A 27180-nucleotide genomic window follows, 5' to 3' on the forward strand; every position below is an offset into this window, starting at 1 on the left:
TAAAATGAACGTTCTTACACATATTTGGGGGGGGGGGGGTTGTATTTCCTGGGGCAGGGTCATCACAAGGAAATTAATACACTGAGCTGGAAGGGAGCAAGTCTCGCACTGTGACAGTGGCAGTACTAATGGGGACAGGAATAACTAGGACACATGCTTTCCACGGTCAGGCCGTGCCCCGGGCACCCTGCGGGGATTCCCTCGCCCGGTGCTCACATTTCTGACGTCATTCTCAGGTGAGGACACCGAGGCACGGAGAAGGCCGGATCCCACGCGGGGTGTCAGGTGAGACCCGAGGCCGAACTTGACCCCAGGCGAGAGCCCACCTTGCACCTCAGCACGGTTCCGACAAAGGCCCTTCCAAGACCCGACCCGGTCTTCCCTCACACGCTCCGGACTCTTGGCAGATGTCTGCCATTCTGACAAGTGAAACGGCCTTTCGTTGTTAGGAAAGCACAGTGGGGGTGAGAGGCTGGGATGGGGACAGGCGGCCAAAATCCTCCAGCGCAGAACCCAGGGCAGGGGGGCTGGTGTGTGTTTCTACCTGGCATGGACTGGCCACGGGACCGAACGAAACAAGGTGGGGAAAGCGGAGTCACAGTCGGACGGAGAAGCCCCCGGAGAGAAGCCCCCCCGGCCCCCCGCGTCACACAAGGCGAGACGCTGAGGTCGGAGGACGGAAGTTGGCCAGCCGTCGGGGGGCGGGGCAGGCAGGTCTCGGCCTCCACCCGGCCGCCCGCTGTAGGGTCTGCTGCGGGGATGGCGAGCTGTGAGGGTGTCGGCCCCCCCGCCCCGGCCCGGTGGGCGCGAACCCGAGAACCCCCACGGGGCCCAGGCCCCGCAGGGCGGCACCCACCTGAGGGGGCCCGCTGAGCAGCAGCCGGCGTGGGTGGAAGCCGTCCACGCGGCCCTCGGTGCGGTTGCCGTAGTCCATGTGGCCGGGCCGGGGCACCGTCCACTGCCGGTAGTAGAGGGACTGCTCCGTGGACGTCATGGTCTTGCTGAGCAGCGGGCGGAAGGAGCTGGCCCACATGACCGAGTGGGAGGGCAGGAGCGAGGCGGCCTTGGGCAGGCCGCTGCTGTCGGTGGCCGTGACCATGTCATACACCAGCTTGGGCAGGAAGACGACGGGCGGCTGGCGGCAGGCCTTGGTCAGGGAGCACCGGGAGGCCTGCGGGACGAGCGCCCCGGACGAGGACGACGGGCCGGAGGAGGACAGCTGGGAGGACGACGGGGTGACCGACACCTGGACGCTCCTCTGGCTGTTCCTGGGGCCGGAGTCCGGCTGGGCGGCCAGCCCGGGGCTGCGCCTGCTGATGACCGACGGCGGTCCCCGGCCAGCGTGGGGCCTCTGCCTCTCCCCGGGGGCCCTGCCCTCCTCCGACGGGCCGCAGGGCTGCGGTGATCGGGCCCGCTCCCCCTGCGAGGGCGCCCCGGGCTGAGCCGAGGACTCGCGGCACGGTGCCGAGCCTGGGGAGGGATGCACCTGTCAGTCACGCCCCGGGAAGGACCCTCGCCAAGGAGCCCACCTTTCTGCTTTCCGCAGCGCAAACCCCCCCCGCACTAGACAATCGCTGGGGATCTTCCTGAACGCAATTCCACCTCTGGGCAAATATCAACCCTTTGGTTCTGTGACAAAGGCAAGACTGGCTGAAGGGAGAGAGCGGGTGCCTTGTGGCAGGACTTCAGCCCACACCCTCCCCAGCACCCCGCCCACTGCCTCAAAAGCCTCTCCTCTGCAACCTCCTGACCGGACCTATTCCACAACATCCTGCCTTCAGGGCTCAAGCCAACTCTGCCCCCCCCCCCCATGCACGTGTTCCCCTCTCCTTTCTAGACCCTCACGGAGCTCACATCTCCCCTCTGCACCAGGACAGCGGTGGCTTCTGGTTCAAACTGGCAGCGAAACTCACAGGACCCAGTGGGCTTTACCAAACACCAAACCTGACTTAACCTTTAGGAGAATCCGGGCAAGGAAACGCAGCCCACACAGCAGCCGCTCGAATACGGACTCTCTTTGGCCCCTCCCCTACGTGGAGCACGTTGAGACCCGGGGAACACGGGGCCGGCACCCTGCTCTCCTTTTTATCATCCCAGCTCACGGCAGCCCCGCAGACCGCAGGCCCCGCAGGAAGCAGGGCAGATGGGACATTACACGGTTGTCTTCACCGTCCTTCCCCAGGGGCCGGTGTGGAGAGCAGACTAAGGGAGGCCCGGTACCCCATACACCCTCCTCAGAGAGGCCTTCCCGCCACCCCGCAGCACTCGGCTCGGCCTGCAGCCCGTTCCCCACACCACGCGGGCGACCTCCCCCCCCGGATCCGAGCTCCCCCGCAAGGGCCCCACCGCTCAGCCCCGCAGCTGGCACCTGGCACCCTTCGAGGGAGGGCACGCACCGGCCAGTGCCCCTCCGCCGAAGGCCTGACTCCTGCTGAAATACCTCGTCGTCCTCAGACAAGGCACTTGAAGTGACTGGCTCAGAGTCAAGGGACGAGCCGAAGACCAGAGACGGGGAGGCAGTAAGGGACCTGGGCGCCTGGCCTGGGGCCAAGGGGACAGATGGGCCCGAAGCACGTGAAAGAGGCTTAAGTTTGCAAAAGTAGACCAAGGGAACCCCGATGTCTTCATCCACTTCCCTAGGTTGTGAGGGCCGGCCTGGTAGGACCCGGAGGACAGATACCCACACGGACCTTCCTCTCCATCCACCCCAGACCTCAGCTGCTCTGCCCCCCCTTGAATCCAGGGGCTCTGTCAGTGTATCAGATGAGACTCACCCCCACCCAGGTCCCCACCCTGACTCGTGTGGCTGTGGCCAAGCCTCACCTCCCTGGGCCCCCAAGTCCTTCACCTCTGAAACGTATGGGTTGTACCCAAGGGCACGAAAGGCATCTCATCAGAGACCCCTACGACCTCAGGACCCTCTGAGGAGTCCTGATTAAGGAAATTGTCTCACCTGACTGAAGAACCCCAGGAGGACAGAGGCCAGCTCATAGCTTGGACCCTCTACTCCTGAAGACACTGCACGGACCAGTGTGCCCCCAGAACCTTCTAGAAAGCGGTCAGGCCAGGATTGGGGAAGAAGCAAACCCACCACTCCTCTCGATTCTGAATAGCATCGGTTCATTCGCTCACCCATTCGCCAGCTCCACCCTGGGGCCCCAGGCTCCCCGTACCGTTTGGGGCAGCGGACCCCGGAGGCCGCCGCACTTGGCTTTGCTGACTGACATGAGCCGAGGAGAAGGTCTCCCTCCTGCCACAGAGCTACGGGCCCATGTGGAGGAGGCCTCGTTCTGACCCCCTCTGGCCACAACTGTGGGGAGACCCCCACACGAGGGCTGTGTGGGGAGGGGCAGAGAAGCCAGGAAGGCTCTGACCCCCACAGCTACGCCCTGACCGCGGCCAGGCGCCCGCCCGGAGCTGCAGCCCGTGTGACCGTTCACTGTGCCCGAGCATCAATCACGCTCACTTCCACAGCCTGAGCCTCCTCCGTCCAGAAGATCTTCTCTTCCCCAAGAGACCCAAAGGCCTGCTGCCCTCTGAAACCGGCAGCGACTGGGCCGAAACCTGCCCCCACCGGAGGCAAAATTTCCTCTTCGTACGTGCGACCGTCACCCTTCACGCGTGACCACGTGTGCACAGACGATAAGACAGCCTCTCTGGTAATGTAACGTGGTTGAAGAGGAACGATGGACTCCCTGACCGCAGGGCCGTACCTAGTCTTTCAATGCCCTGACTCAGATGCCAAGTCGGTTCTCGGTAACAGTTGTGACAGGAGGACGGGCGGTGTCGTTGGCGGTGTGCCAGTCCTGACCGCTCCCAGACACCAGGCGTCTCTCAGGCAGAGACTGGGCATCTTACCCACCTTCCCCGCGGTCTGGGTCCGGGGCTGGGTGAACACCTGCTGCCATTTGCTGCTTCCCGCCCCCCCCCCCCCACCCCCAGAGAAATCCGTGTCCACTTCTCTCCGCCCTCAGCCTCGACCAGCACACCTCAGGTCAGCCCCTCTCCTCCCCGAAGGCGCAGGGATTCATTCCCCTGCGGAGCAGCAAGGCCACACCGCCCAGCACCAGCCACGGAGGGGGGGCGGCGTCCATGCTCTTCCCCCGGGAACGCTGAGGTCCTGCCCAAACGCCTCACGTCCCAGATCCCAATCCGGAAACACAACTACTCCCTCAGAAAGCCCAGTTCTTCCAAGGGTCCCTTCTCTTCCCAGTTCTAGGTGAAAACTAAGGATCTCTTTTCATTCTCTGAAATCTCAAAAAGAAACGTCCCAACACGCCACTCTCCCGCCCGGAGACTTACCGGAAGCTTTCGAGGAGAGGGAGGACGCCGCCGAATCATGGGAGCAGGACCTCTCCCGCTTCACCGGGCTCCTCTTCTCCGAGGTGGGGCCTGCCCCAAGATACACGCTCGCTGAAAATGCCTCGTGATCCCCACCTCGTGCGCCCGCCCAGCACTTCACAGTTTGCAAGCTGTGCTCCCACCTAGCACCCACCCGGCTGGCATTCTCTAGGCACCCACCTCTGACAGAGCCCTGAGGAGGCAGGTGGGGAGGGACACGGGGCAGGCCACCCAGGCGCTCACGGCTCACGGGGCCCCTTCCCGTGGGCCGCAGCCACAAGGGAGCGTAAGAGGTGCAGACAGAGACCTGGACGCTGGGGGGCCAGGCTCCCACCCGGCACAGGGAAGCAGGAGCAGGTGATATCCTGGAAAGGTGACCCGACCTGAGCTCGGAGGGGCCAGCAGGGGCTTCTAGGTGAAGCCCAGAGGTGGGGGAACTCAAAGCCCCCCCAGACGTGACAAGAGCAGAGCACAGCCAGGGAACCCAAGAGGTCAGAGTGGCCAACAGCACGGGGAACAGCGGGGCGGGGGGCTGAGAGCGGAGATGAATGAACACTGAGGCTAGAGAGGTAGGCTGTGAAACACCCGGACTGTGGACTCATCCCACGGGCAACGGGCATTTTAACGTCGGGGTCACATTCACGTTTGTGAAAAGAAGCTACGAGTCTGCACGGCAGGCCTTCTAGACTCCGTCTTACAGGTGAGCAGTCTGAGGCCAGGAAACGAGGCACGGCTGTCCCAAGTCACACAGCCAGCAGACGGACCGGGAAGAGATGCCTGGCCTCCCGACCCTGCTACGCCGTCTACCCCACAAACACTTTGCGGTTTTGCATCGACAGCTCTGTCCTTTTTCTTGCTGTTGACGACAGCCACGTGCTGTGCTCTGCTCTACCTGCCCCACTACGATTCGGGGCTGCATTTCCAGCTCTTCAAAGGAAACTGGGTCTTTCTCGTAAATCTCGATAACGGACACATCCTGTTGATTCACACTACCAGAGGGTAAGGCCACGAACGAGTCAAACAGAGCATGAACCTGAGTCCTGAGAAACTCCAATTTTCCTTCCTATTCTCTAAGACTTCCAGAGCTAGGAAGAACCCATGGGGATTCCCATTTTCTCACACCACCAAAAAAAAAAAAAAAAAAAAAAAAAAAAAAAAAAAAGGCAGGGGAGAGAGCAGAATCAGAATTCAACAATGGACTCGTCATCTTCTCCAAAGACGTATCCAGATGGTTCTCATCGGAGCTGCTGAGCATCGCCCGGGGCCCGAGGGTCACGGCCGTCTGGATGAGTGCAGGCCGCACCCCCCCCCCCCCACCAAGGAAGAACAGGGGGGAGCAGACCCACCACCTCTCACCTTCCGTCACCAGCTCCTCGTCCTCGTTGTCTGTGCTGCTCAGCTTTTCCGCATCGCTCTCCAAGGGCTCGTTCCGGGCCGCCTTCTCCAAAGAAACCTCGTTGCTCACAAAGTAAGCGGCCAGGCCCAGCTCCTGCTCCAGCGCTGTTCTCACCAAGCAGGAGGAGTTTATCAGACGCAGGTCACAGTACCTCAGAGACCTGGAGGGAACAAGAAGGGATCTACTGAGTATCTTCTACAACGGAGGCACTGCTCCGGCGCTGGGGGGAAATGGCGATCGGGACCAGCACCCTGCCCCCTCTTCAGGGCCGCAGGACTCGTCTAAACAAAGAAGCAGAAGGCATCACGGTGAGCCTTTGGCAACCAAGTCTGTGGAACGTGAAGTCTCCTGGGGCACCTGCTACGTATTCAGCCCTGTCCTGTGTGTCATCAAAAGAGTGCTTTCAGGCCAGAAGAAAAGCAGGCTTGCACCCCAGCTCTGCCACTTCCTGGGGCCAGAACCTTCTGCAAGCCGGGCAACGTCTTGCAGGCTCAGACTTTTTTCATCTGAAAGGGGAGAGCGAACATTAAGAGCCATCGAAGTGCACTGTCTGAGGACGACATGCGGTTCAGTGGGACGTTTAATTATTCAGTCGACACTTAAAACGTGCCCAGGACGGAGCCGGATGGCAATCAGATCACTGCCATGTTAGAAATACGAGTCTGTCTGGAGAGACAGACACCAGCAAGCGATGAAAGAGGCAGAGGAGGGGACCCAGAGGACAGGCCGACGCAGGGCTCGGGGGGCTTGGTGGAAACAGCAAAAGGCCTGGAGAGAGGCAGGTGTGGGTTCCAATCAGGCCCTACGGCCTCAGGCAAATGACTTTCCATTGGCTCATCTACAAAGCAGGAGAGTGATGCTGTTGTTGCAAGGAGTAAACGCTGTGTTGAAAGTCCGGCGCGGAGCCTGATAAAAAGAAGGTACTCCGTGAATGTTTGCTCAAACCTAAGATCGCTAAAGACACGGTCTTAGTCCTTAGGGAGCCAAGGGATGGGAAGGAATAATCCATGCGAAAAGCAACAACCAAGGTCAAACGTTCTGGCCCGTGAGGATGCTGCGTGCCGTGGCCCTTGTGGAAGGAACCCAGGCTTTGGAGTTGGGCAGCCTGGAGTCCATGGTCTGCCACCCAGGCTTAATCTCTGGAAGTCCCCATTCCTTCACCGCTCAAAGGACCTCTGAAATATTACCTTCCCCCAGGGATATAGCGAGAGTAAAATGAAATACGCCAGTGAGAATCTAGTCCAGTGCCAGCACGTAACAGGAGCTCGATAAACGACCGCTCTTACTGTTTCGATTTACCAGGAAAGACGTGCAAAGGCCCCACAGTCTGGTTGCCTGCTCTTCTCCGTGGGAATTAAGTAAATCTTTAGGAGCCAACCTGTCATCACCCATTCAAGCACCTGCCTTACTGGAGGCCCAGTGACTTTCGGTGCTGAGTGTCTACCTGTCTGTGTGACGGTCTAGAGACCCCAGGAGACGCTGAGGGGGCTTGCGGCTGACTTCTCCATCCGTGGCTGTGGTCTCCAGGGGAAGAGCCTTCGAGACAGCGTTATGTGTGGAAGAAGGGGTTCTTCCTACGTGGCATCAGCTGCCTGCCACCTCCCAGAACACCTCCCACCCCAGGAGGGCCCGGCTGACACAGCAGCCTGGACACCAGGAGAAATGTGGCCTTGGCCCCCCCAGGTGATCCGATACTTTCCCAACTGGAACAGCCATCCCTAACGCACATGGTGATCATCGTGCAGAGAGACAGAGGGAGGCATCAAACCCTAACTCCAGCTGTCGGACCTCCACCCACGGAGCCCAGAAACAGCCACCCCACCCCGCCCTCGGCCCAAAGGGCGCCTGAGAACTAGGAAAAGCGGCCCAGACCTCAGAGACGTCTCACTGCCGTCGGCTGGAAGACCGTCGTAAGGAACACAAGTCTCCGATGACTCCGGATGTAAAGATTCCACCTGCCGCCGGACAGGGGAAGCCTGGCCTGCCAACCCCGCAAGGCTGTGTGCCTGTGGCCCTTCGAAGACCCCCCGGGGCACAAGCGCCCTCCCCTCACCTTGGTAAGGATTCCCCGTGAGGGTCCATCCCACTGAAGATCAGGATGCAGGGCAGGCCCTCCAGCTCCAGGTAGGTCTGAGGTCTCCACTCGGCGTCCTCGATCTGCTGCCACAGCTGCGGATAATTAAACAGCCACAAAGCGGTGAGACTCCTTCCTCCCGGGCGAGCCCAGCCCTGTCCTTTCGCGACAAGGACGGTTCCTCATACTGCAAACAAGCACGTCGTCTGCACTGGCACTGTATTCCCAGCCCCACGGCCCGGCGCGTACCAGCTGTTCCCGAAACACCTACTGACTGATCCTCTGGAAGAAAGCGCACATCCTCGATCGCGTCTAATGTTTTTGCTGTGTTTTCTTCCCCGTGCTGCCCTGCGTTGCCTTTCACCCACTTCCTACCCAACTGTGCTCTCCGCATGCTTTCTAACCCTCCTGCCTTTCCTATCCTCTCTTGGTGGGTTCAGTGAGAAGCTGCGGGCCAGGAGTTTAAAAAAGCAAGACAGGGTTATTGGGCGCCCGGGTGGCTCAGTCGGTTGAGCGTCCGACTTCGGCTCAGGTGATGATCTCGCGGTTTGTGAGTTCGAGCCCCGTGTCGGGCTCTGTGCTGACAGCTCGCCTGGAGCCTACTTCGGATTCTGTGTCTCTATCTGCCCTTCACCCGGTCGTGCTCCCTCTCTCTCTCTCTCAAAAATAAACATTAAAAAAAAAAAAAGCAAGACGGGGAGCCTGAGTGGCTCCATCCGTTAAGCATTCAGCTTTTGATTTAGACTCAGGTCACGATCTCATGGTTTGTGGGTTTGAGCCCCACGTGGGGCTCTGCCCTGACAGCATAGAGCCTGCTTGGGATTCTCTACCCTCCCCTCTCTGCCCTTCCCCTGCTCATACTCTATCACTTTCAAGATAAATAAATAAACATTAAAAGTAAATAACTACGGGAGCCTGGGTGGCTCAGTCGGTTAAGCGTCCAACTTCAGCTCAGGTCACGATCTTGCTGTCTGTGGGTTCCAGCCCCGCATCGGGCTCCGTGCTGACGGCTCCGAGCCTGGAGCCTGCTTTGGACTCTGTGTCTCCCGCTCTCTCTGCCCCTTCCCCTGCTCGTGCTCTGTCTCTGTCTGTCTCTCAAAAATAAGCAAACGTTTAAAAAAAAAAAAGTCTGCTTAAAAAATAAAAATGAATAAAGAGCAGGCCAGTGTGATTTAGGGAAGCAACATTCATTAAGTAATTTGGTGTCGCTGGATGAAAGCTGCAGGTGGGGACAGGAGCGGCAGCCAGAGGGGTGGCTGGGTATAGAGGGCACGTGAGGGACACCAACACTGAGGCGCGTGTCGCTGCTCCGTCGCCCCGCCCCGCCCCGCCCCCGCCCGGTCACCGCGCGCGCGCGCGCGCGCACACACACACACACACACCCCACCCCTACCCTGCCGGGCATCTTTCACCCCGCCCGTCCCCGACCGCCGCGCCCACCTTGAGTTGCTTCACGAAGTGCTTCCCGACGGTGATGCCGGAGCTGGGGTTGCCCAGGATGATCTCAAAGTGCTCCTCCAGGGCCAGGCGTGCCCGCACGTGGGCCAGCCGCTCGTAGGCCACGGCCGCCAGCGGGGAGCAGGGCACCCGCAGCAGGACCATGAGCCCGTGGCCGCAGGGGCACTGCTTGGGGGAGTTGATGAGGTTCTGGGTGATCTCCAGCGTCTCCACCGACGTGTAGTTCTTCATCTGCGACAGGCCGCTCACGGCCATCATGGCGGCCGCGTAGTGCTGCACGAGAACAAAGGTCCTGATCACCGCGCTGTGCAGGCGGGGGAACCTGCAACAAACAAGAGAGGCGGGGCGTGACCGCGGGGCTCCAGGATGCCCGGGGCGCTCCGCGAGGACCGCGGCGACGACGACGACACGACGACGACACGACGGCGGCGGCCTTCGCCCAGCCGCCACGTGGCCCAACACATCCGCCGGCTCGGGGGCGGCGGGACCCCGGAATCGCAGACGCGTGGCGTTTCCTTCCGGAGCCGCTTGCATCCAACCTGCAACACAAGCCTCCCTCAGAGGGCGCGTCAAACACCGCTCCGCCATCGCCAGCGGGGAAACGGAAGCACAGGCTGGGGGCTGCTGTGGAAAAGATCGGGAAACGGGAAGACACAGCAAAAGGAACGATCTGAAATGAAACAGAGGGAAGCAAAACCCAAGGACCGTAGCATCGGAGAGCTGAAACTTCAAGCACCTTAACGTACGTGGCATTGGATCGCTCTAAAAGGGAGGAGGAGGAGGAACGCAGAAAAAAAATAGAGGAAACAAGGACCGAATTGTTCTCATACTTGCTGAAAACTCAAGTCAGGACAAAGAAACGTGAAGAAAATTATACCATGGCGGATCTTAATTTGCTTAAAATCAGTAACAGATTAAAAGTCTGAACACTTTGGGGCACCTGGGTGGCTCAGTTGGTTAAGCGTCCGACTTCGGCTCAGGTCATGATCTCACGATTCGTGAGTTCGAGCCCCGCGTCGGGCCCTGTGCTGACAGCTCAGAGCCTGGAGCCTGCTTCAGATCCTGTGTCTCCCTCTCTCTCTGCCCCTCCCACACTCACGCGCTCTCTCTCAAAAATAAATAAACATTAAAAAATTAAAATAAAAACAAGTTAATTAAAGTCTGAACGCTTTAAATATCTGCAGTTCACTCTATGTCACTTATTCCTCACTAAAGCTATTGTTTAAAAAAAGAAAAAAAAGAACCACCGTATGGGAGGCAAGAACTCGCCCAGCTCTAAACAGCACGTACAGGTGCAATGTGCTTGCCCTAAGCCTTTGTGGTTGGCTCTACAGGAAGGAAGCTCCCCAGAAAACATACCGGAATAAAAATGGGAGTTGTTAAATGTCTAAATCTCTTAAGTCCCAGTAAGTTTGTGTCAGATTTGCGGCTTCCCAGACAGATTTTCCAGCCATATGCTGGGGTCTGTGTGCAACACATGGCGAATCAACAGTCTGGCCACGCACATGGTGGGGAGAGGCAGTAACCAATGTGTTCTTACCTTTATCGCCTTCTGTCCCAGTGGCCTGTTTCGAGAGAGTTTTCCAGACACAGGATTCCTAGGAAGGGCAGCATGGTGTGGCGGAAAGAACGTCAAACCTGGCTACGGTCCAGGCTGCCACAAACTGGATGTGTGACCTTGGGCAAATCGCTTCTCCTCTCCGGGCCCCAGTTCTCACAATTGTAAAATGGGGTGGTTGGGTGAAATGATTCCTGGGAGTCCCTAGGACTCTCCATAACTCAACACTCCAAAGCCTGATGTTCTCTTCTCACTCCGTGAAATGTGAATTTTCATCTCTGTGCAACACTTCCAGTTTAGCAGAGGGGTGGGAAAGGAAGAGGATGGTGGTGACAGGGACAGTTGTGATGGTGGTGACAACGGCAGTGGCAGCTGACATGAGCACGTAATGTGCGCCAGGCACTGCTCTTAACGTTTTGTGTGTATTCGTCCACTGAACCCTCATGACATTCCCATGTGCTAGGTGCTCTTATCCCCACAGAGGATTGAGACACTTTTCTAAAGTCTCAGCTCATAAGGGACAGACCCAGGACTCGAACCCTGGGAAAGAAGGAACCCTGGGAAGGAAGTGTGACTTTGGAGCCTGAGCGCTCGGCGTACAACTGTTCCTGAGTCTGCACAGGCTCGTGTTTCCTGAAAACTCTCATGAGAAGCCACTAGAAAAGTAGATTTGTTCCCAGGTGAGGGTACGGAAGTTCAGACAGGTTCGGTGGGTTTGCTGAAGGTTAAAACTAATAAAGCATAGGGGCGCCTGGGTGGCTCAGTTGGTTAAGCGCCCGACTTTGGCTCAGGTCATGATCTCGTGGTTCGAGGGTTCGGGCCCCGCGTTGGGCTCTGTGCTGACGGCTTGGAGCCTGGAGCCTGCTTCAGATGCTGTCTCCCCCTCTCTCTGCCCCTCACCCACTCCTGATCTGTCTCTCCCTGTCTCTCAAAAATGAATAAACATATAAAAAAATTTTTTTAATAAAAAAAGACTAATAAAGTATAAAGCCAGAACGTATGGTCCCCTGGCCACTAGCCGTGAGACCCTCCTCCATACGTATGGTTAGTGGTTCTACTGTTTTGGAGTCGATGGCAAGGACTTGGTCTGGCTTCACTCCAAAACCTCCCACGTGACCTCCCACGTGACCTAAGTGTGTATCTTCCTCTGCCACATGGGGGTAACAGGATCCGTCTCACCGTGCCGCCGTGAGGATTACACGAGGCAATACACGTAGAGTATTGGGCCCAAAGTTACCTACAGCTCGCTAAGCAGCCAGCAGGAGGAGGTGCATGAGCAGGGCAGAGAGGCAGAGGCGGGGCTCCCTCGCTCAGCAAGTTTATGGCTCTCGGCTGCCCGTGTGTGAGGTGGAGAAGCGGCCTGATTAAGCCCATCAGCGTCACCGCGCCGAAAGGGATTTCGTTCCTCAAAGGGCGTTCTGGGGAACACCAGTCCCCCGATGTCCAGGAGATGCCACCTACTCTAGTTCCACTCTAGTCACAGCACGCGGGGCAACTGAAGGCTCGGGGACTCTCGTGGAAAAGCAAACCTTAAACGTAAGGGTGCTGCGACACGGGTGACCGTGGAACCCCTTTCGGCAGAAACAGCCGTCGGCATCCAGCCAAAGCAGGACAGCTCGGAAGACAGCTTGGAACACACCTTGAGAAGCACACGCCTGGTTTAACGCCCTCGTTGGCAAGTGAGGACGAGGTGCCGTGAGGGCAGGTGGCAGGGCCCAGCTCAACACCAATAGCGGCAGAGATCATTTTGTTTCGCACTAGGCAGTCTGCAAAACTTGGCCGGGCTTCCCGACGTGCAAACTGTGTGGATGGCGGCAATCGTTTAACCTCCGGGGGCCTCGGTCTCCTCGTCTCGGAAATGGCAGCTTTAAATCCACCTCAGAGGTCTGCTGTGACACGGGCTAAAAGGGCCGGCTGTAGAGTCGGGCTGATTCTGGAGGTTCACAAAAACGGCTGCAGCCCTTGCCCGACCTGTGGCCCAAGGAAGTCACGGGGGCCCCTCTGAGCCTCTGTTTACTTGCAAAAGGGAGATAATCATAGCAACGGCGAGAGAAGTGGCGAGGACTGAATAAGATAGTGAAACTAAGGAGCAGCGCCGAGCACACAACCAGCACTCAACAGATGATACACAAAGGACGTGAGAGATGAAGCCCCCTGGGACTGTCGCCGTCGCTCCCCTTAAAACCTTTGGGTGTCTTACCTCCCACTTCCTTGGTTTCCCTGAGTCTCAAACACCCCATTCCACATTCCAACATGTTTCTGCCCATTCTCATTTCTAAAACGTTCTAGAACAATGGCACAACAGATATCACTGGCCCAACGTGCAGGGCAAGAAATAAGCCAGGGTCCCTTTCATGGAGGGACGGTCACCCAGGAAAGGAGGAAGGCGGCTCCCTCCCTGGAATTCTCTGGCTGCACATGCTTCCACTGGCACGGGACTCCTGAGCATTTGTAGCAACTTCCAACAGAGACGTGTACCTTTTTCCTAATGCCGTGACCATGGCCTCAAAGGAGCTGTCATATCTGAGCAAAGGGAGGCTGTGTCCCGAAAGGGTGGACTCAATGAACTCTGACAGCCCGAAGTACTTCTTGTTCTCAGGATATAAGTCCACCCCCTAAAACAGAGAGGAACATCGGTCACTCAGACACTGCATTTGTGGGGACTCAGAGATTCACACGCCGCAGATGACCAGGACCAGCCTCTTGGTCTAAATGGTGCTGACTCTGTTGTCCTTTGCACGATGCTTTATACGTTAACTTCTCTCCGCAGACCCAGAGCACAGAGCGTTCTCTACTGAAAGGAGGGTGCATCCCTACCCGTCAACACTTTTCCATTCATTTGACCCCAGTGCCTTTGCCAAGAAGAAGATCAGCCTCGTTCTTTAAACCCACAACTTTGTTAAGACTTTCTTTCCAACCATTTTAAGCTAGTTTTAGGGAAAGGCAAATCAACCATCTGACATTCAGCTGCTATTGAAATCAGCAGGAAAAAAAAAAAAAAAATGCATCCCCCTGATCAATTTCACTCCCACTGACTTAACATTCCTCCCAAAATATCATCAGAGCCTCTCAAAAGTCAGAGCGTAGCAGATAAAACTGCCAAGACACGACCTTTGCCCTCAAACAGCACCACGGTTGAGCGTGGGGGCCACAGAGCCAGGCGGACTGGGTCACTTCTTGGCTCTGCCACTATCTGGCTGCACAGTCTTTGGACGAGTGGCTCAGTCTTCTTCTCTCCATTTGCAAATCAGAAATCGTCCAAGCCCCTGCCTCGTGTAGGAGTTCATATGACAAAGCCCTCAGAACAGTGCCTCCCTACACACGTTAAGATGGGGAATCTAACTAATGTATGTTGGGAGAGTTCCTAAAGACCAGGAAGGGGTTAAAATCTAACTCTGGGTCAACTCAAAGACCCAAGAAACGGGGACCCACTTGGCCCCCAAACGACGCTAGTCAATCAGGAGTCTTACTAACCAGAATTTCTCCCACCTCAGCTGGTGTCATTGTGACCCCAGGCCCCACAGCCCGGCGGCACTCACATTGCTGTAGGAGGCGGGCCAGTGGATCTCATTGTAAGGGCTGATGAGGGTGTGCTGTGTCTGCAGAGCGTAAGGGAAGGAAGTCACGTGAAGCGTCACGATGTTCGGGGCCTCCTTCACCTCTCTGCAGTTCAGCAACCGGTCCACCAATCCCACAGCCGGGTCACTTTGGGAATAGAGATTATGAACAGCGCTACTGAGGAAGGAAAGGGGGGGAAAGCAACAGTGAGTGGAACGAAGGCACTCTGTAATTTTACGAGGATCAAGCAGTTGAATACGTGTGTAACTAGCCCCACCCCCCAAATCTGCAAGTGATCAAAGCTTCTGGCTCTGTGCGCCTGTCAGGGATGCCCTGACACTCATCGCTTATTAAAAACCTGGCTGGGGGAACAGTATTCATGGAGGACTGCTTTGCAGGCTACACAATCCTCCTACTCCTCGAGAGCAGTGACTCTCACCCAGGAGTGCTCCTTTGTGGCCCCGTCCCGTTGCGTACTTTTGTCTCCTGAAATTTTCCCCCGAGACTCCTACTGACCTGAAGCGATCCTGAGAGGATATAAAATGGCACACTCTGTATTACATTTAAAGAACAGGACCAGGCAGGGGAAGCATTTTGGCCAAGGAGCCAAGGAGGGCAGCACAGCTCAGCCGTTCCCTGTGGGCCACGGCCTCAGCCTTCCCTTCCAGCCATCCAGCAAAACAGAGAAAACAAAGTGATTAGCCCTTTCGGTGGCAGGGAGCTACTCGCAGAAACCTACGTCCAGATGGATGTTCACAATACAGCTCTTTCTACAATTCCGGATGTACAAATGCAGGGACCCGATGCTGCATCCCCTTCGTATGGGTGATCTTTGAGTTTCTGGCCAGCCCTAAGCTTCTGACTCTGTGCCAAATCAGAGCCCCACTCTGCGATCTGACCCAGGATCTCCCTTCCCTCCTCACCCAGTCAGTGACAATGTCTAAATGCACAGCCCTCGGGCCAGTCCAGATGCCCTCCAGCTCTAACGTTCTGGAATGCATCCATGGCAGCGGCTTACAAACGCCAAGACCCCCAACGTCACTCATCTTTTCAAGGCTTGTACCCACAGCCCCAAGTGTCCCCCGTATATTAGCATAATAAAATGTCAACCCTGCCATATGCCAAAGCCACGCTCACCTCACGAGGTCCCAGTGGGCGTGGTCGTGGATCAGGACAAAGAGCGTATGCGGATTCTGAAAGGAGTTTTGCAGAAAGGACTTAAATTTCGTCTGCGCTTCGGCATCAAGCTTCAAAACATACTGTTCAACCCTCTGCTTGGTCATGTGCTCCTTTTCCAAGCCGAGCTCCGACAAAACCCCTGTAACGTGGCAAAAAACACATCACAAGTAAAACGGGATGAGAAAAACCCTTATCACAAGCTTCTCCTTCATTTGGTGGGCGCCTGCCGGGCACCTCCTATCTGGCCGGCGCTCCGGTAGGCCCTGAGGCTACAGGGATGGGCGAGACACGGGAGAGGCGGGGCAGCGGACCCCAGGCAGACCACTGTCACACGTGTCTGCAGAAGCTGGGCACAGAGGCGGGCCTGTTTCATAGCGTGGTGTGTGCACACAGCAGCCTGCCCAGGGGCCACAGCCAAGCTGGCCTCATGATGCAGGTGATCCCGGGCACGGCGTGACTGAAGGGAAGGGTAAGGTCCGCCCCCCCGCCCCCCGCCAACCCCAGCAAAATCATCTCCCACCCTGAATGCCACTGAGCTGCAGGTTATATAACATAAAGCTAGGACATTTAAGACGTTGACTCTTCATGTATTTCGTATTTCATCCCCTTGAAAACACAGGGAGAATACATTAAGTTGAAGCAGGATATCGACACACAGGTCATTGACCTGAGCGGGACAGAGTGGAAACATTTGCCATCTCTGAGCGTCTGTTTCATGATCCACGAAATGGGGGTAATAATACTTGCCCTATCTACTTGGGAGGCAAAGACTGGTATTTCAAATCCAAATCTGAATTTAAGGGGATAAAAGCTTCTCCATGTAGCCGTCACAACGTGTCCCCTGAATGCCCCCCCCACCCCCCGCCGGTACCTGAATGCCAGACGTGGAACAGGGTTTGCTGATAGGTCACTTCTGAGGGTGGAATACAAATCAGAAAGTCCACCTTCTCGAAGGATCCTAAGTCCAAATTCTGGGTGCTGGAATCCGCAATTGAACACACATGGGAGAGGAGCTTCTGAGCCACGGCCAGCTGGAAAGGCCGGATGTGGTGGGGCTCCAGATTGTAACCTGGAACCAGAGCCCCCATAAAGGCGAGGTACACTCAAGAGCAGAGAGCTAGGGAGTCACGCAGGGGGCCCCTGTCTGGTGCACAAAGTGACCAAAGGGGGAAACACACCAACATTTATCCGGTGCCTGCTCTGGGCTATGTACCATTTCACACTGTCTGTAATTTAATAATAAAAGGATGAACAGCACTCAGGGAGCACAGAGGCAGTGACCTACTGTACCCGAAGGGGACAAAGACAGCATCTCAGGGAACGTGACACCGAGACTGGACTTTGGAAGAGGCTGCAAGTTCTCTGGAAGGGAAGGAAACTATCACAGCTCTTCGGGAACCTGGGAGGAATAAACTATTTCAACAATGCACTGATAAGCTGGAAAGCAACACAGAGCAATGCACTATCTCAGGAAAAGTGTGCATTTCAGGGTAAGAGGAGACTATTGGCGTTAAAGACTCCAATTAAAATTATATATTAGTCCAGTTTGATGCTAAGAAGATGCCCTGCCTCCCGGATGCGTCTCTAACATTGCTTCCTCACAACCCCTGGCGTCCCCTGGCCGCTGGCTCACTAGCCCGGACCCTGGCCGCTGGCTTCCTGGCGTCACTCACTTGTGCATGCCGGTGCATCCGGGGATGCTGATTTGGTGACAGAGGAGGCAGTAAGTGACGATGAAATATGGCCTTGATTTTCCTGATGAAATTTGTCCAGCAAAATGTCAATGTCCCCCTCTGCCCAAAACAGAGAGAAAAACAGAAATGGGTTTTCCATCCCAGTGAAATTCGGCAAATATCCATGCAACGTCTACTAGGTACGAGGCGCTGTCCCGGGCCTGGGGTAATGGAAATAAAGAAGCCAGGGCCCATCCAGCCCCGGAGCCCACGGCTTGTAAGGCAGGCAAACAGTCAGAGAAAATGGCACGGTGATGTGGTAGGTGCCAGGACAGAAGGAAGAGCCAGATGCTAAAGGACAGGAGGAAGGGGTCTGAGCCCATCCTAGAGGAGGGGGGGCAGGGACAGTTTATGGGAGGAAATGGGTTGAGGAGCCAGGCAGAGAGGGGTGAAGGGCACAGATCTCACAGCATAGAACACACGGACTGAGGCACCGCTCCAGCAAGGAGCCGTAAGCAATCCGGAGGGGGAGCTGGGGAGCAGCCGTGCACGGGGCCAGGGAATACAGAGGAGGCACGAGACCCTCGTGTGCCCCCAAAACCAGAAACCACAAAGCCCCCCCACCTAGGAGAGCCCACAGTCAGTGCACGAAGATGGCCGGCCAGAAAGATTGCAACCACAGAAAGGGTTGCAAATGCTAATACAGACAACGGAGGGTACGGCCTGAACATCCAAACCCAGGCCAGCCTCGGCAGGTCCCTCGGCAGGTCCCCTCCGAGAGAACTTCACCTCTGAGTCTTTGTTTCTGCCCTTCCCGCTCGTGAATTTACACCGGTCTCCCCACGGGCTTACCTGGACAGAGGGTGCTGAAAAACGCCCCCAACAAGTCCACCTTCCCGGTAACCAGCTCGTAATTGACTTCTTTCTGGTACTCCGCTGGGGTGAGGAGGCTCTCAGAAAGAATTCGGGCTTGGTATTTTCCTGGAAAACAAACAACTCTCACTGGGCCCCTCCACTTAGAATTAGCACGTGAGCCCAGGGACGACAGTCTGTCTCCTCTCTCTCCTGCAAGCCTGTCACCATGCCTGGTCAAGAGCAGGTGTTCATGTTGGTTAAACGAATAAATGGCATAAAGCATCTTGGCCCAGGTTAACAGGATAACAAGAGGGGAAACCCAGAACACTGGCCTCGGAACCTCTCTTCCCGCTTAGTAGCCGTGTAACCTGAGATACTTAACCGTTCTGGCCCCGTCTCGCCTCCTGAAACACAGGAATGACAGCACTTCAGGACTGTCCTGAGGACTGTAAACCAGGCACTGTTTATAAAAATGCTTAGTCCATCCCTGAGGCACAACAGGCCACCAGGTTTATTTCTGAGAGTGCTACTCAAATCACATAAGTAATTTATTAAAAAAAAAAAAACAGAATGAGTTTAGGATCAAGAATGCTTATGGATAACTGGGGCAATGCATAGCAACAATATACACTTTTTAAGTAAATAAAAAGATATGAACATTTCAGGCTTAAAACAAGTAACACCTGTGGAGTCATTTTTTTTAAACAGTTTAAAAAATAGGAGTATAGTGATTGGCCAAAAATTATTCTGAAATTGACAAACTGACCCACGAAGATCTATGAATACCATACAACAGTGTTAAGAGGGATGTTTTATTTTTATTTTTTTGGATGTTTATGTATTTTTGAGAGACAGAGAGGAAGAGCGCAAGTGGGGGAGGGGCAGAGAGACGGGGGGACACAGAATCTGAAGCGGGCTCCAGGCTCCGAGCAGTCAGCACAGAGTCTGATGCGGGGCTCGAACCCACAAATCATGAGATCATGACCTGAGTTGAAGTCGGACGTTTAACCAACTGAGCCACTCAGGCGCCCCGAGAGTGATGTTTTAAATCCTAATAGTCCCATTTAAGCTGAGAAATCTGTTTGTATTCATGAGTTGTTCTTTCTTTTTTTTTTTCAAAGAGAAATTTGAAGCCAGAAGGATTCTTTTATTTTTAGTGTTTATTTATTTTGAGAGAGAGCGAATGTAAGCCAGGTAGGAACAGAGAGAGAAGGACAGAGAGAATCTCAAGCAGGCTCCGCACTGTCAGCGCAGAGCCCGATGTGCGGCTCAAACTCACGAAGAGTGGGATCATGACCTGGGCCCAGACCAAGAGTCAGTCGCTTAACCGACTGAGACACCCAGGCGCCCCTGCATTCATGACACTTCAATCGTGCTGACTACCCCTTAACCTCCTTCAATTTCCTAAGAAAATGCTAGACTTAGGAATTCCGTGTTCTTTTTAACTAACAGGACGAAGCTGGGAAATAATTAGCCATTGCTATTGCTCTGGGAGAGGAACTAATGAGGTCAATGAATTAATGAGGTCACTGCATTAATGTGCACAAAGATCAGCCTGGCACATAAAAGCTGCTTGACACACCCGATCTCCTCCAGGGAGCTGTCCCCTGCTTCCGCTCATTCACCTGCAACCAGGGGCGTGCCCTGGGTGTGGTCACAACTGATAACTCCGCCCCTCTGCCTCCTGCAACGAGGGGCGTGCCCTGGGCGTGGTCACCACTGACAACTCCGCCCCTCTGCATCCTGCAAGGAGGGGCTTGCCCTGGGCGTGGTCACCACTGATAACCCCGCCCCTCTGCACCCTCCACTCCCTGCAGCCTGCTCCCCAGCCACCTCTGACACTCCAAAAACTCCGCCGCTCTTCAAATCCATAGAGCCTCCCAGACGTGCTCCTGCTTTCTCTTCTTGTCCCCCTCCCTTGAGGGAGAGCCCACGTCCAGCAATACTCAGTCCCAACGTCCCTCCCCACAGCCGTGCTCCACCCTCTGCATCAAACCCCCTTCCTGCTCTGGGTCTTTACGGAGCTGCCAGACGCGGCTGGAGAAAAGACCACGGTCATGCCCACTCGACTCCCGTAAACCCGCTGTGCGCAGCAGCCCCGGCCCTGTCCCCTGCTGGAGGACAGAGCGACCACCTGTGACGCATCCCAGGGCCCCGCCACCTGTCCACCTGTGACGCGTCCTTCCCACTGCCAAACATACACCGCGCGACTCAGAACCACCACAAAAACCTGATCCCGTTCCGCCTCCAATTATTATCTCTGTTCTCTATTCCTTGTAAGGCAAAATTTCTCAAAACGGTTGTCTCCCTTTGCTTCTTTGCTCCTCATCTCTTGAGCCCAATCCAGTGGCGCCCTCATCCACCAGCACCGCTGTGTCCGCATCACTGATGGCCATGCGGCGGACAGAGGGAGGAGCCCGTTCGGACTCAAACAGGAGCATTTGGCCCAGTCGCTGCCTCTCCCTTCTTGAAGCACGCCTCCCCCCCCCCCCCCCCCACCTCCACCCCTCGGCCTCCAGGACATTCTCTCCTTCCACTCTCAGGTCTGCTTCTCCATTTCCTCCCCTCACGGGACGGGACCTCAGACAGCCCTCGCTCCGCACTCACCGGATGGGTCCTGGCATCACCTCTGGGCTCTCAGGCCCCCAACGTGCTGACTACCCCTTAATCTCTGTCCTGCACTTTGGACTTTCTACCCAGCTGCCCACCCACGCGGCCACCGCGACATCTGAAGCATGGGCCGGGCTGGTGCGGGAGAACTTGAGATTCCAGCACGACCTCCCTAGCACCCCTTCCCTCCACGAGGACAATTTCAATTTTTCTTTATTTTATTTATTTATGTTGAGAGAGAACACAAGCAGGGGAGGGGCAGAGAAAGAGGGACAGAGAGAAGCCCAAGCAGGCTCCGTGCTGCCAGCGCAGAGCCCGGCTAAGGGGCTCCATCCCACAGACCGTGGGATCATGACCCGAGCCAAAACCAAGGGCCGGACGGACACTTAACTGACTGAGCCACCCAGGTGCCCCTAAATTAAATGTTTTCAAAAAACAGAAATGCTCCTGCAGTTCCTGCCATCTCAGCGGATGGTGTCTGCATCAGCTACACAGCCAAAGCCCTCGGGGTGTTCCCACACAGTCCACACGGCCCCCCCCGCCCCCCCACTGCAAATCCCACAGGTACCCACCCCACAGACACCCAGAATCAGGCCGCTCCTCTGCGCCTCCCCCAGCCCAGCCCCGGCCGCCCACACTGGGCACTGGATGAATCCAGCCCCTCCCCAGGGACCCAAATAGGGGGTTCTCCACACCCAAATAGGTCATTGATTCTTCTAAAACAAAAGCCAGGTCACAGCCCTTCTCTGGTCAAAATCGTGCAACGGTCTCTCAATTCACACAGGGAACAATCCAAAGCTCTGATAAGGCCGTCAGGGCCCCCACACAACGCCCTAGTCCCGTCCTCTGCCCTGGCCTCCTGCTTACTAGCAACATGCCAGGCACGGCCTGTGGCCACGTGGTCCTGGGGGGGGCCCCCCCCGCAGCTGTCCCCAGAGGCAACATCGCCCGCTGCCTCATTTCTCTCAGGCCCTCGCTCTTAACATCCCCTCTTTAGATAGGTTCTCCTGACCCCTCTTAATAACCAGCTCCCCAAATGGGATCCTCCGACCCCGGGCCCCTCCACCTGTCCACCTGTCACTTTCTGCACTGGCTTTGGTGTCTGCCTCCCACACCAGAACGTGCGCTCCAGGCGAGCAGGGACCTCGTTACCTTCCTTCCTGTATCTCCGGTCCCTACAACTGTGGCTGCACACAGTAGGACTTCGATAAATGTTTTTATACTGTATTAGTTCACTGACGCATGAGTCCACATAGGCAATGAGATCGCCGGGGTTTTTGTTCTCCATTAGCTAGCTGAAGGAAGTGAGGGCCAGAGTCGTTAAGGGACCAATCACATCATCAGGTGCATGGACCCAGGCCCTCCACCCGGTCTAACTCCAGAGTTGCCCAGCCTCTCTAGGGTTTGGCAAGGCGGAATGCTCACCTTCCTCTCGGAGGAGGAAAGAATTTTAACTCAGCACGCCAGCCGGGGCACGAGCGGCGCACATCGAGGGGGCTGCTGAGCACTAACCAACCGCTGCTACAGACCCTGGGCCACGAGAGGCAAAAGGCGCGGATCTGCAAAGGAAGGGAGCCGGGAAACAGACGCAGCTGCTTTTCCCGCTGCCCCCAATCTCAGGCGCAGGGCTCACCCGTGACGGCGACGCAGGAGTCGATGGCGGGGCTGCGGCACGCGCGGACGATCACCACGTAGTTGGTCTTGGCGAGCTTGCCCTCGATGAGCAGCCGGAACATCTCGGAGAGGCCCTCGGCCAGGGAGTAGGTGCACTCGATGATGTGCACGCTGTCGTTGCAGGAGCTGGCGGCCAGGCCGGCGAGCCAGGGCAGCTGGGCCGAGGTGACGGGGGCCACGGCGCTGGGCGCGGGCGGGCAGGGCTGCGGCTGCGCCTGCTGGTACTGCCGGATCTCGGTCAGGTGCGATTCGCGCCACGAGCGCAGGAAGATCTGCTCCAGGTCCTCCATCAGGGGCACCTGGTCCGCTGCTGGCAACGACAAGACGGCAGGAGAGGCTTGGGCGCCGGCCCCCGGGTCCCCACCGCGAACGCAGGGGGCGATCCTGGGGAGCCGCGCGCAAGCAAACGCGAAAGTAACACAGTCGGCGTCACCAGTGCCAGATCGTCTCAGGGACCGCGGGGAGGTACAGGGAGGGCAGCCGCGCGGCCAGAAGCTCCCCAGCCTAGCGGGGCCACAGCTCTTTCTGCCTGTTCCTCAGTCTGGGTTTCACGCGCGGGTGTTAAACAGCAGCAAGGACTGCGAGCCTACGACTCCGGGGCTCCTCCTCTTTCCCTACCTTCTCGCCGTAACCACGCATCGCGCTGTCTGCGGTCCGCGCCCAGCACGGTCCCTGGCCACGCAAAGTCCCTTCCTACGAGGCTCTACCGTTTACTCAGCGGTGTCTCCACTGTCGATCCTTTCTTTGCTGCCACGTAGCCACCTCTGCAAGTGCTTTCACAACACACGTCTTTATGCGTAGAACCTAGCTTCCCGGAGTCTCGAATCCGGGCTTCCGGGGCCAACCTGTACACATCGTCAGACCGTGTCCCGAGGGCCTACGTGCGTCCACCTACCGGCGACTTTAATGTCACGTGTGACACTGGTTTTACTGCACCCTTAGCCCCACTGGATACCCACGCGTGCGTCATCAATTCGAGAGATACGTTACTTGATTTGTGGGTCTGACGCCTAGGAGACTGAATACCGTCAGCCTTTCTTTCCTAGGCGTTTTCTGGCGTGTTTGTCCAAATCTTATATCTGGGGGAGTTGGAGGAAGCGGCACCACGCTTGGACTCGGAAGGCGTGCTCCCTTCCGGTTCCACCCGGCGCCAGCACGGATCCAGAGCTATCTTACGATACGGGTTCCTGATCTGAAACACGGGATCACAATACACACGCACGAGGCTACGCCAAGATTTGACCAGATTAGCCGTTAGGCCTCCCATCTTTGAAATCTTTCCCCTTGAGCCCACGCCCCCTTCTGGAATCACCATCGCCAAACCGAGCTCTTGGGAGAGCTGTCTACACTCCGTACGCTTGCCTCCTGTCTCCAATCCACCGCAGCACGGCTTTTGTCCCCCACACTCCTCGGACGCACCCATCACCGAGGGTGCCTGTCACTCCCATGTGCCCAAACCCAATGGCCAATCATCAGCCTTCACTCTGCTCTTGGCCTCACTGACTCAGGCGACTGGTCCCTCTCCTGAAATGCTTTCACGGGATTCTGTGTCCCTGTTTACCTGTTCCTTCAACACAGCCGAGGGCCAACTACAGTGCAGGTGCTGTTGGACACGCAGATGTGAACTAAATCAACGTTCCTGATGTCACGGACCCTACATCCTAACCGGGGAGAGGCACGGAAAGCGAGCAAATACTGGTGCTCTAAAGGCAAGACACGGAGGAGAGAGACTCCCAGGGGCCTGCAGAGGGGGCACTGTCTTAGATATGGTGATAAGGTTCTCCCTGAGGTGACACAGGAACCAAAACTCGGAGGACAGGTCCTGGGCAGGGGCGTTTCTCCGGGGTAGACGGGTCTGCCGTGGGGCACGGCAGGGCTGGAGCGGAAGCGGAGGTGGGAGGAGGCCTGGTCACTTGGACCCTGGAACCGATATGGGTCGAGTGTGTGATAGGAGACCCCGGGGGGCTCCAGCAGAGAACAGATACGATGACATTCACAATCGTTAACAGCTGTGCAGAATGGGGGGCAGAGCCGCACCCTGGCAAGGGAGGGGTGTGGCGGAGGAGGGTGGGGGACGCCGCATCTGGGACGAAGCAGGGCTTTCCAGTGGATGGGATGCGGGTGGTGAGAAAGGATGGTCCCCGGCACTTCCTGTCCGCCAGCCAGCGTGGCTTCTCAAGGGCTCCAAGTGAAGGGTAGGGATCCGGGCTGACACGCCGCCTCGGGCCGCGACCGCTGCACCAATGGGCCCCACGCGGCGGGAGGGAGGCTCACCCAGCTGGACGAGATAGTAGACGGTCAGTAGAAGCTGCACCTCCTCGGAGATGGGCTGTATCGCCGAGGCCCCGTAGTGCTCATATGCCCGGGAGATGGACTGAGAGTTCTGGTAGCACGTGTACAGGAGGGGGCTCACGACGACGTCACTCAGGTTCCCGCAGAGGTAAGGGAAGTTCCCGTGGCCTGCGGAAGAAGCAACCACGTCCGCTTGGCGGCTGGCGTGGGGCACACGTGGCCCCCACAAGCACGCACGTCGAAGGCGAGGGAGCCAAAGTGGGCAGGCGAGAGGCCCCTGGGCTGACTCACACGTCCCTCTTCGGGGAGAAGGGGGAGGGAGGAGGGAGGAGGAGAGGGAGGAGGGAGGAGGGAGGAGGGAGGAGGGAGGAGGGAGGAGGGAGGAGGGAGGAGGGAGGAGGGAGGAGGGGAGAGGGAGGAGGGAGGGGGGAGGGGGGAGGGGGTCGCAGATTTCCCGCCCTTGCTGAGCTAGTGCACCTGCTCTGAATACTGACCAGGGCTCCAGCGTCTGCCTGTTCGTCGTGTCCAACCCTTGTGGTTCACAGGTGAGCTCGCTGAGGCCCAGAGAGACGCGCCCAAAGCCGAACAGGCGCCCCGCTGACTACAGAACGCCTCTTGTGAGCACTCTGCCGCCCCCCCTGCCAGCCAGCCTGCCCCTCCCCGACTCCTCCGTGCTGGCTTCTGTTTCCCATCCTCCCAGGACTCTCTGGCAGGCTGAGTGAGGAAAATGAATCACTGCGCAGACCGAAGGCTCCAGATACTGACGGAACCCGACCAATGCTTTAGCACATGTTAGGAGACCAATTCCGACAAGAACCCTCAGGGTCAGAAGAGCCTGGCCGGACTGATTCTCCTCTGCGCTGGGCATCAGCTGTGTGGCCCTGCGCAGGAAGTAGGACTTCTCTAAGTCTCAGTCTCCACATCTGTAAAATGGGTCGGAGACACGCAGCCCCCATGGGGCTGCCGAGATAACTGGATGCGCCAGATGCACGTGCGCCGTCCTGTGCTTGGTCTGAACTCATTCACCAAACACACACTCACTGAATGCCCGCTGTGTGCTACGTGCTGGCATCATGCTTGGCTCTGGGGAAATCTGACGCCCGAGACAGTTCACATCCTCACACAACTGCGTCTCAAACCTGAGGGTGCATGAGGGTCCCCCGGGCCCCTTCTGGGCCTTCCCGCACAGCTTCTGATTTGGAAAAGGGGCCTGATTCTGATTCCAGGATGGGCCTGGGAATTCACCCCTCTAACAGGTCCTGGATGATGCTGGACCTGCTGGACCAAGGACCACAGTTGGGGTGCCACGGCTTGCGAACATTATGGCTTAAACTGCGTTGGGGCCCAGGAGAAAGAAACTAAGGCAGCCTCGTGGAGAAGGCACATGGGTTTGGGTCCTAAGGCGCAGGTGGGGTTTGGGCATGAGGTGGGCTGGGGGCGGGAAGACCCAGGACAGCAGGCATGTTACAAAGAGTGCGTGGCTGGGGCGCCTGGGTGGCTCTGTCGGTAAAGCGTCTGACTTCCGCTTGGGTCATGATCTCGCGGTTTGTGGGTTCAAGCCCCGCGTCGGGCTCTGTGCTGACAGCTCGGAGCCTGGAGCCCGTCTTTGGATTCTGTGTCTCCCCCTCTCTCTGCCCCTCCCCTGCTCATGCTCTGTCTCTGTCTCTCAATAATAAATAAATGTTTAAAAAAAAAAACACAAAGAGTGAGTGGCTTAAACCAAGCAGAAAGTGCAGTGACCTTGAGGAATAAGGAGGATGGTCTATAGCTGAGGTCGTCAGAGGCGGGTCTGCCGGACCCTCACCCCGACTCCTCTGAGGCCCCTGGCTCGGGAGACGCACAGATGCCACCCTGCCCGTAGTGGTGCCACCGTGCTCTGTCTTCTCATCCCCGCGTTCTCACAGCGTCTCACAGACACATAAAGACTGTGCACAGGTTACATGTAACACTGTTGCACGTTGACCTTCTTCCCAATTAGCCAAGAGGGCCCGATGGGATTACCGGCCGTGACTCATGCTCAGTTCAAACCCAGATCTGCACCCCTCTTCCTAAAGACCCTGTCCATTTTTTTTTAGGAAAAAAAAAGCAGTGCCTCTCTTATTTCTTAATTACCGGTAAGATACCTCCCACTTGCCTACGACCCTCTCTCCTCTGTGCCTCCAAACACGATCCCAGATGCTGTACTAGCTTCTCTAGGAAGGAGGTGCACGTGCGTGTGTGTTTTATCACACGGCCCCGGCGACCGTCATCATCACGTGAGTCCCGCCAGACCTTCACATTTCAACCTCTCCTGCTTCACTAGAAGGGGATTTCTTTACTTGCAGCAAGTCTGCCCCCACATAACCTACGTTAACCTACTGTCGCAAAACAGATCGAGTCTAGTTTCCTGCTTCCATGTGGCGAGCGTGGCCGTCTTTGGCCAAAGTCAGATTTCATAGTCAAAATGTACTAGTGGCAGAGGATGACACAGGACGATCCACCGGACCAGGGGTCCCGGGAGCAAGGGGCTGTC

General features: G+C 56.9%; 1 protein-coding gene across 1 annotated transcript in view; it reads right to left on the reverse strand.

Moving 5' to 3' along the window:
* Nucleotides 1–27180, reverse strand: part of GREB1 (growth regulating estrogen receptor binding 1) — a 91807-nt gene that overhangs the window by 23888 nt on the left and 40739 nt on the right. Inside the window, exons 10-22 of the mRNA XM_030311626.1 lie at nt 24651–24836; nt 22336–22686; nt 18090–18218; nt 17238–17357; nt 16436–16633; nt 15523–15703; nt 14367–14562; nt 13306–13442; nt 9252–9591; nt 7791–7906; nt 5698–5897; nt 4303–4392; nt 857–1470 (exon numbers count right to left, since the gene is read on the reverse strand). Of these exons, the coding sequence (XP_030167486.1) occupies nt 857–1470; nt 4303–4392; nt 5698–5897; nt 7791–7906; nt 9252–9591; nt 13306–13442; nt 14367–14562; nt 15523–15703; nt 16436–16633; nt 17238–17357; nt 18090–18218; nt 22336–22686; nt 24651–24836 (2858 nt within the window). The remainder of the gene's footprint in view (nt 1–856; nt 1471–4302; nt 4393–5697; nt 5898–7790; nt 7907–9251; nt 9592–13305; nt 13443–14366; nt 14563–15522; nt 15704–16435; nt 16634–17237; nt 17358–18089; nt 18219–22335; nt 22687–24650; nt 24837–27180) is intronic.

The sequence above is a fragment of the Lynx canadensis genome, chromosome A3, assembly GCF_007474595.2.
Source record: "Lynx canadensis isolate LIC74 chromosome A3, mLynCan4.pri.v2, whole genome shotgun sequence".
In the NCBI taxonomy this organism is placed as follows: Eukaryota; Metazoa; Chordata; class Mammalia; order Carnivora; family Felidae; genus Lynx; species Lynx canadensis.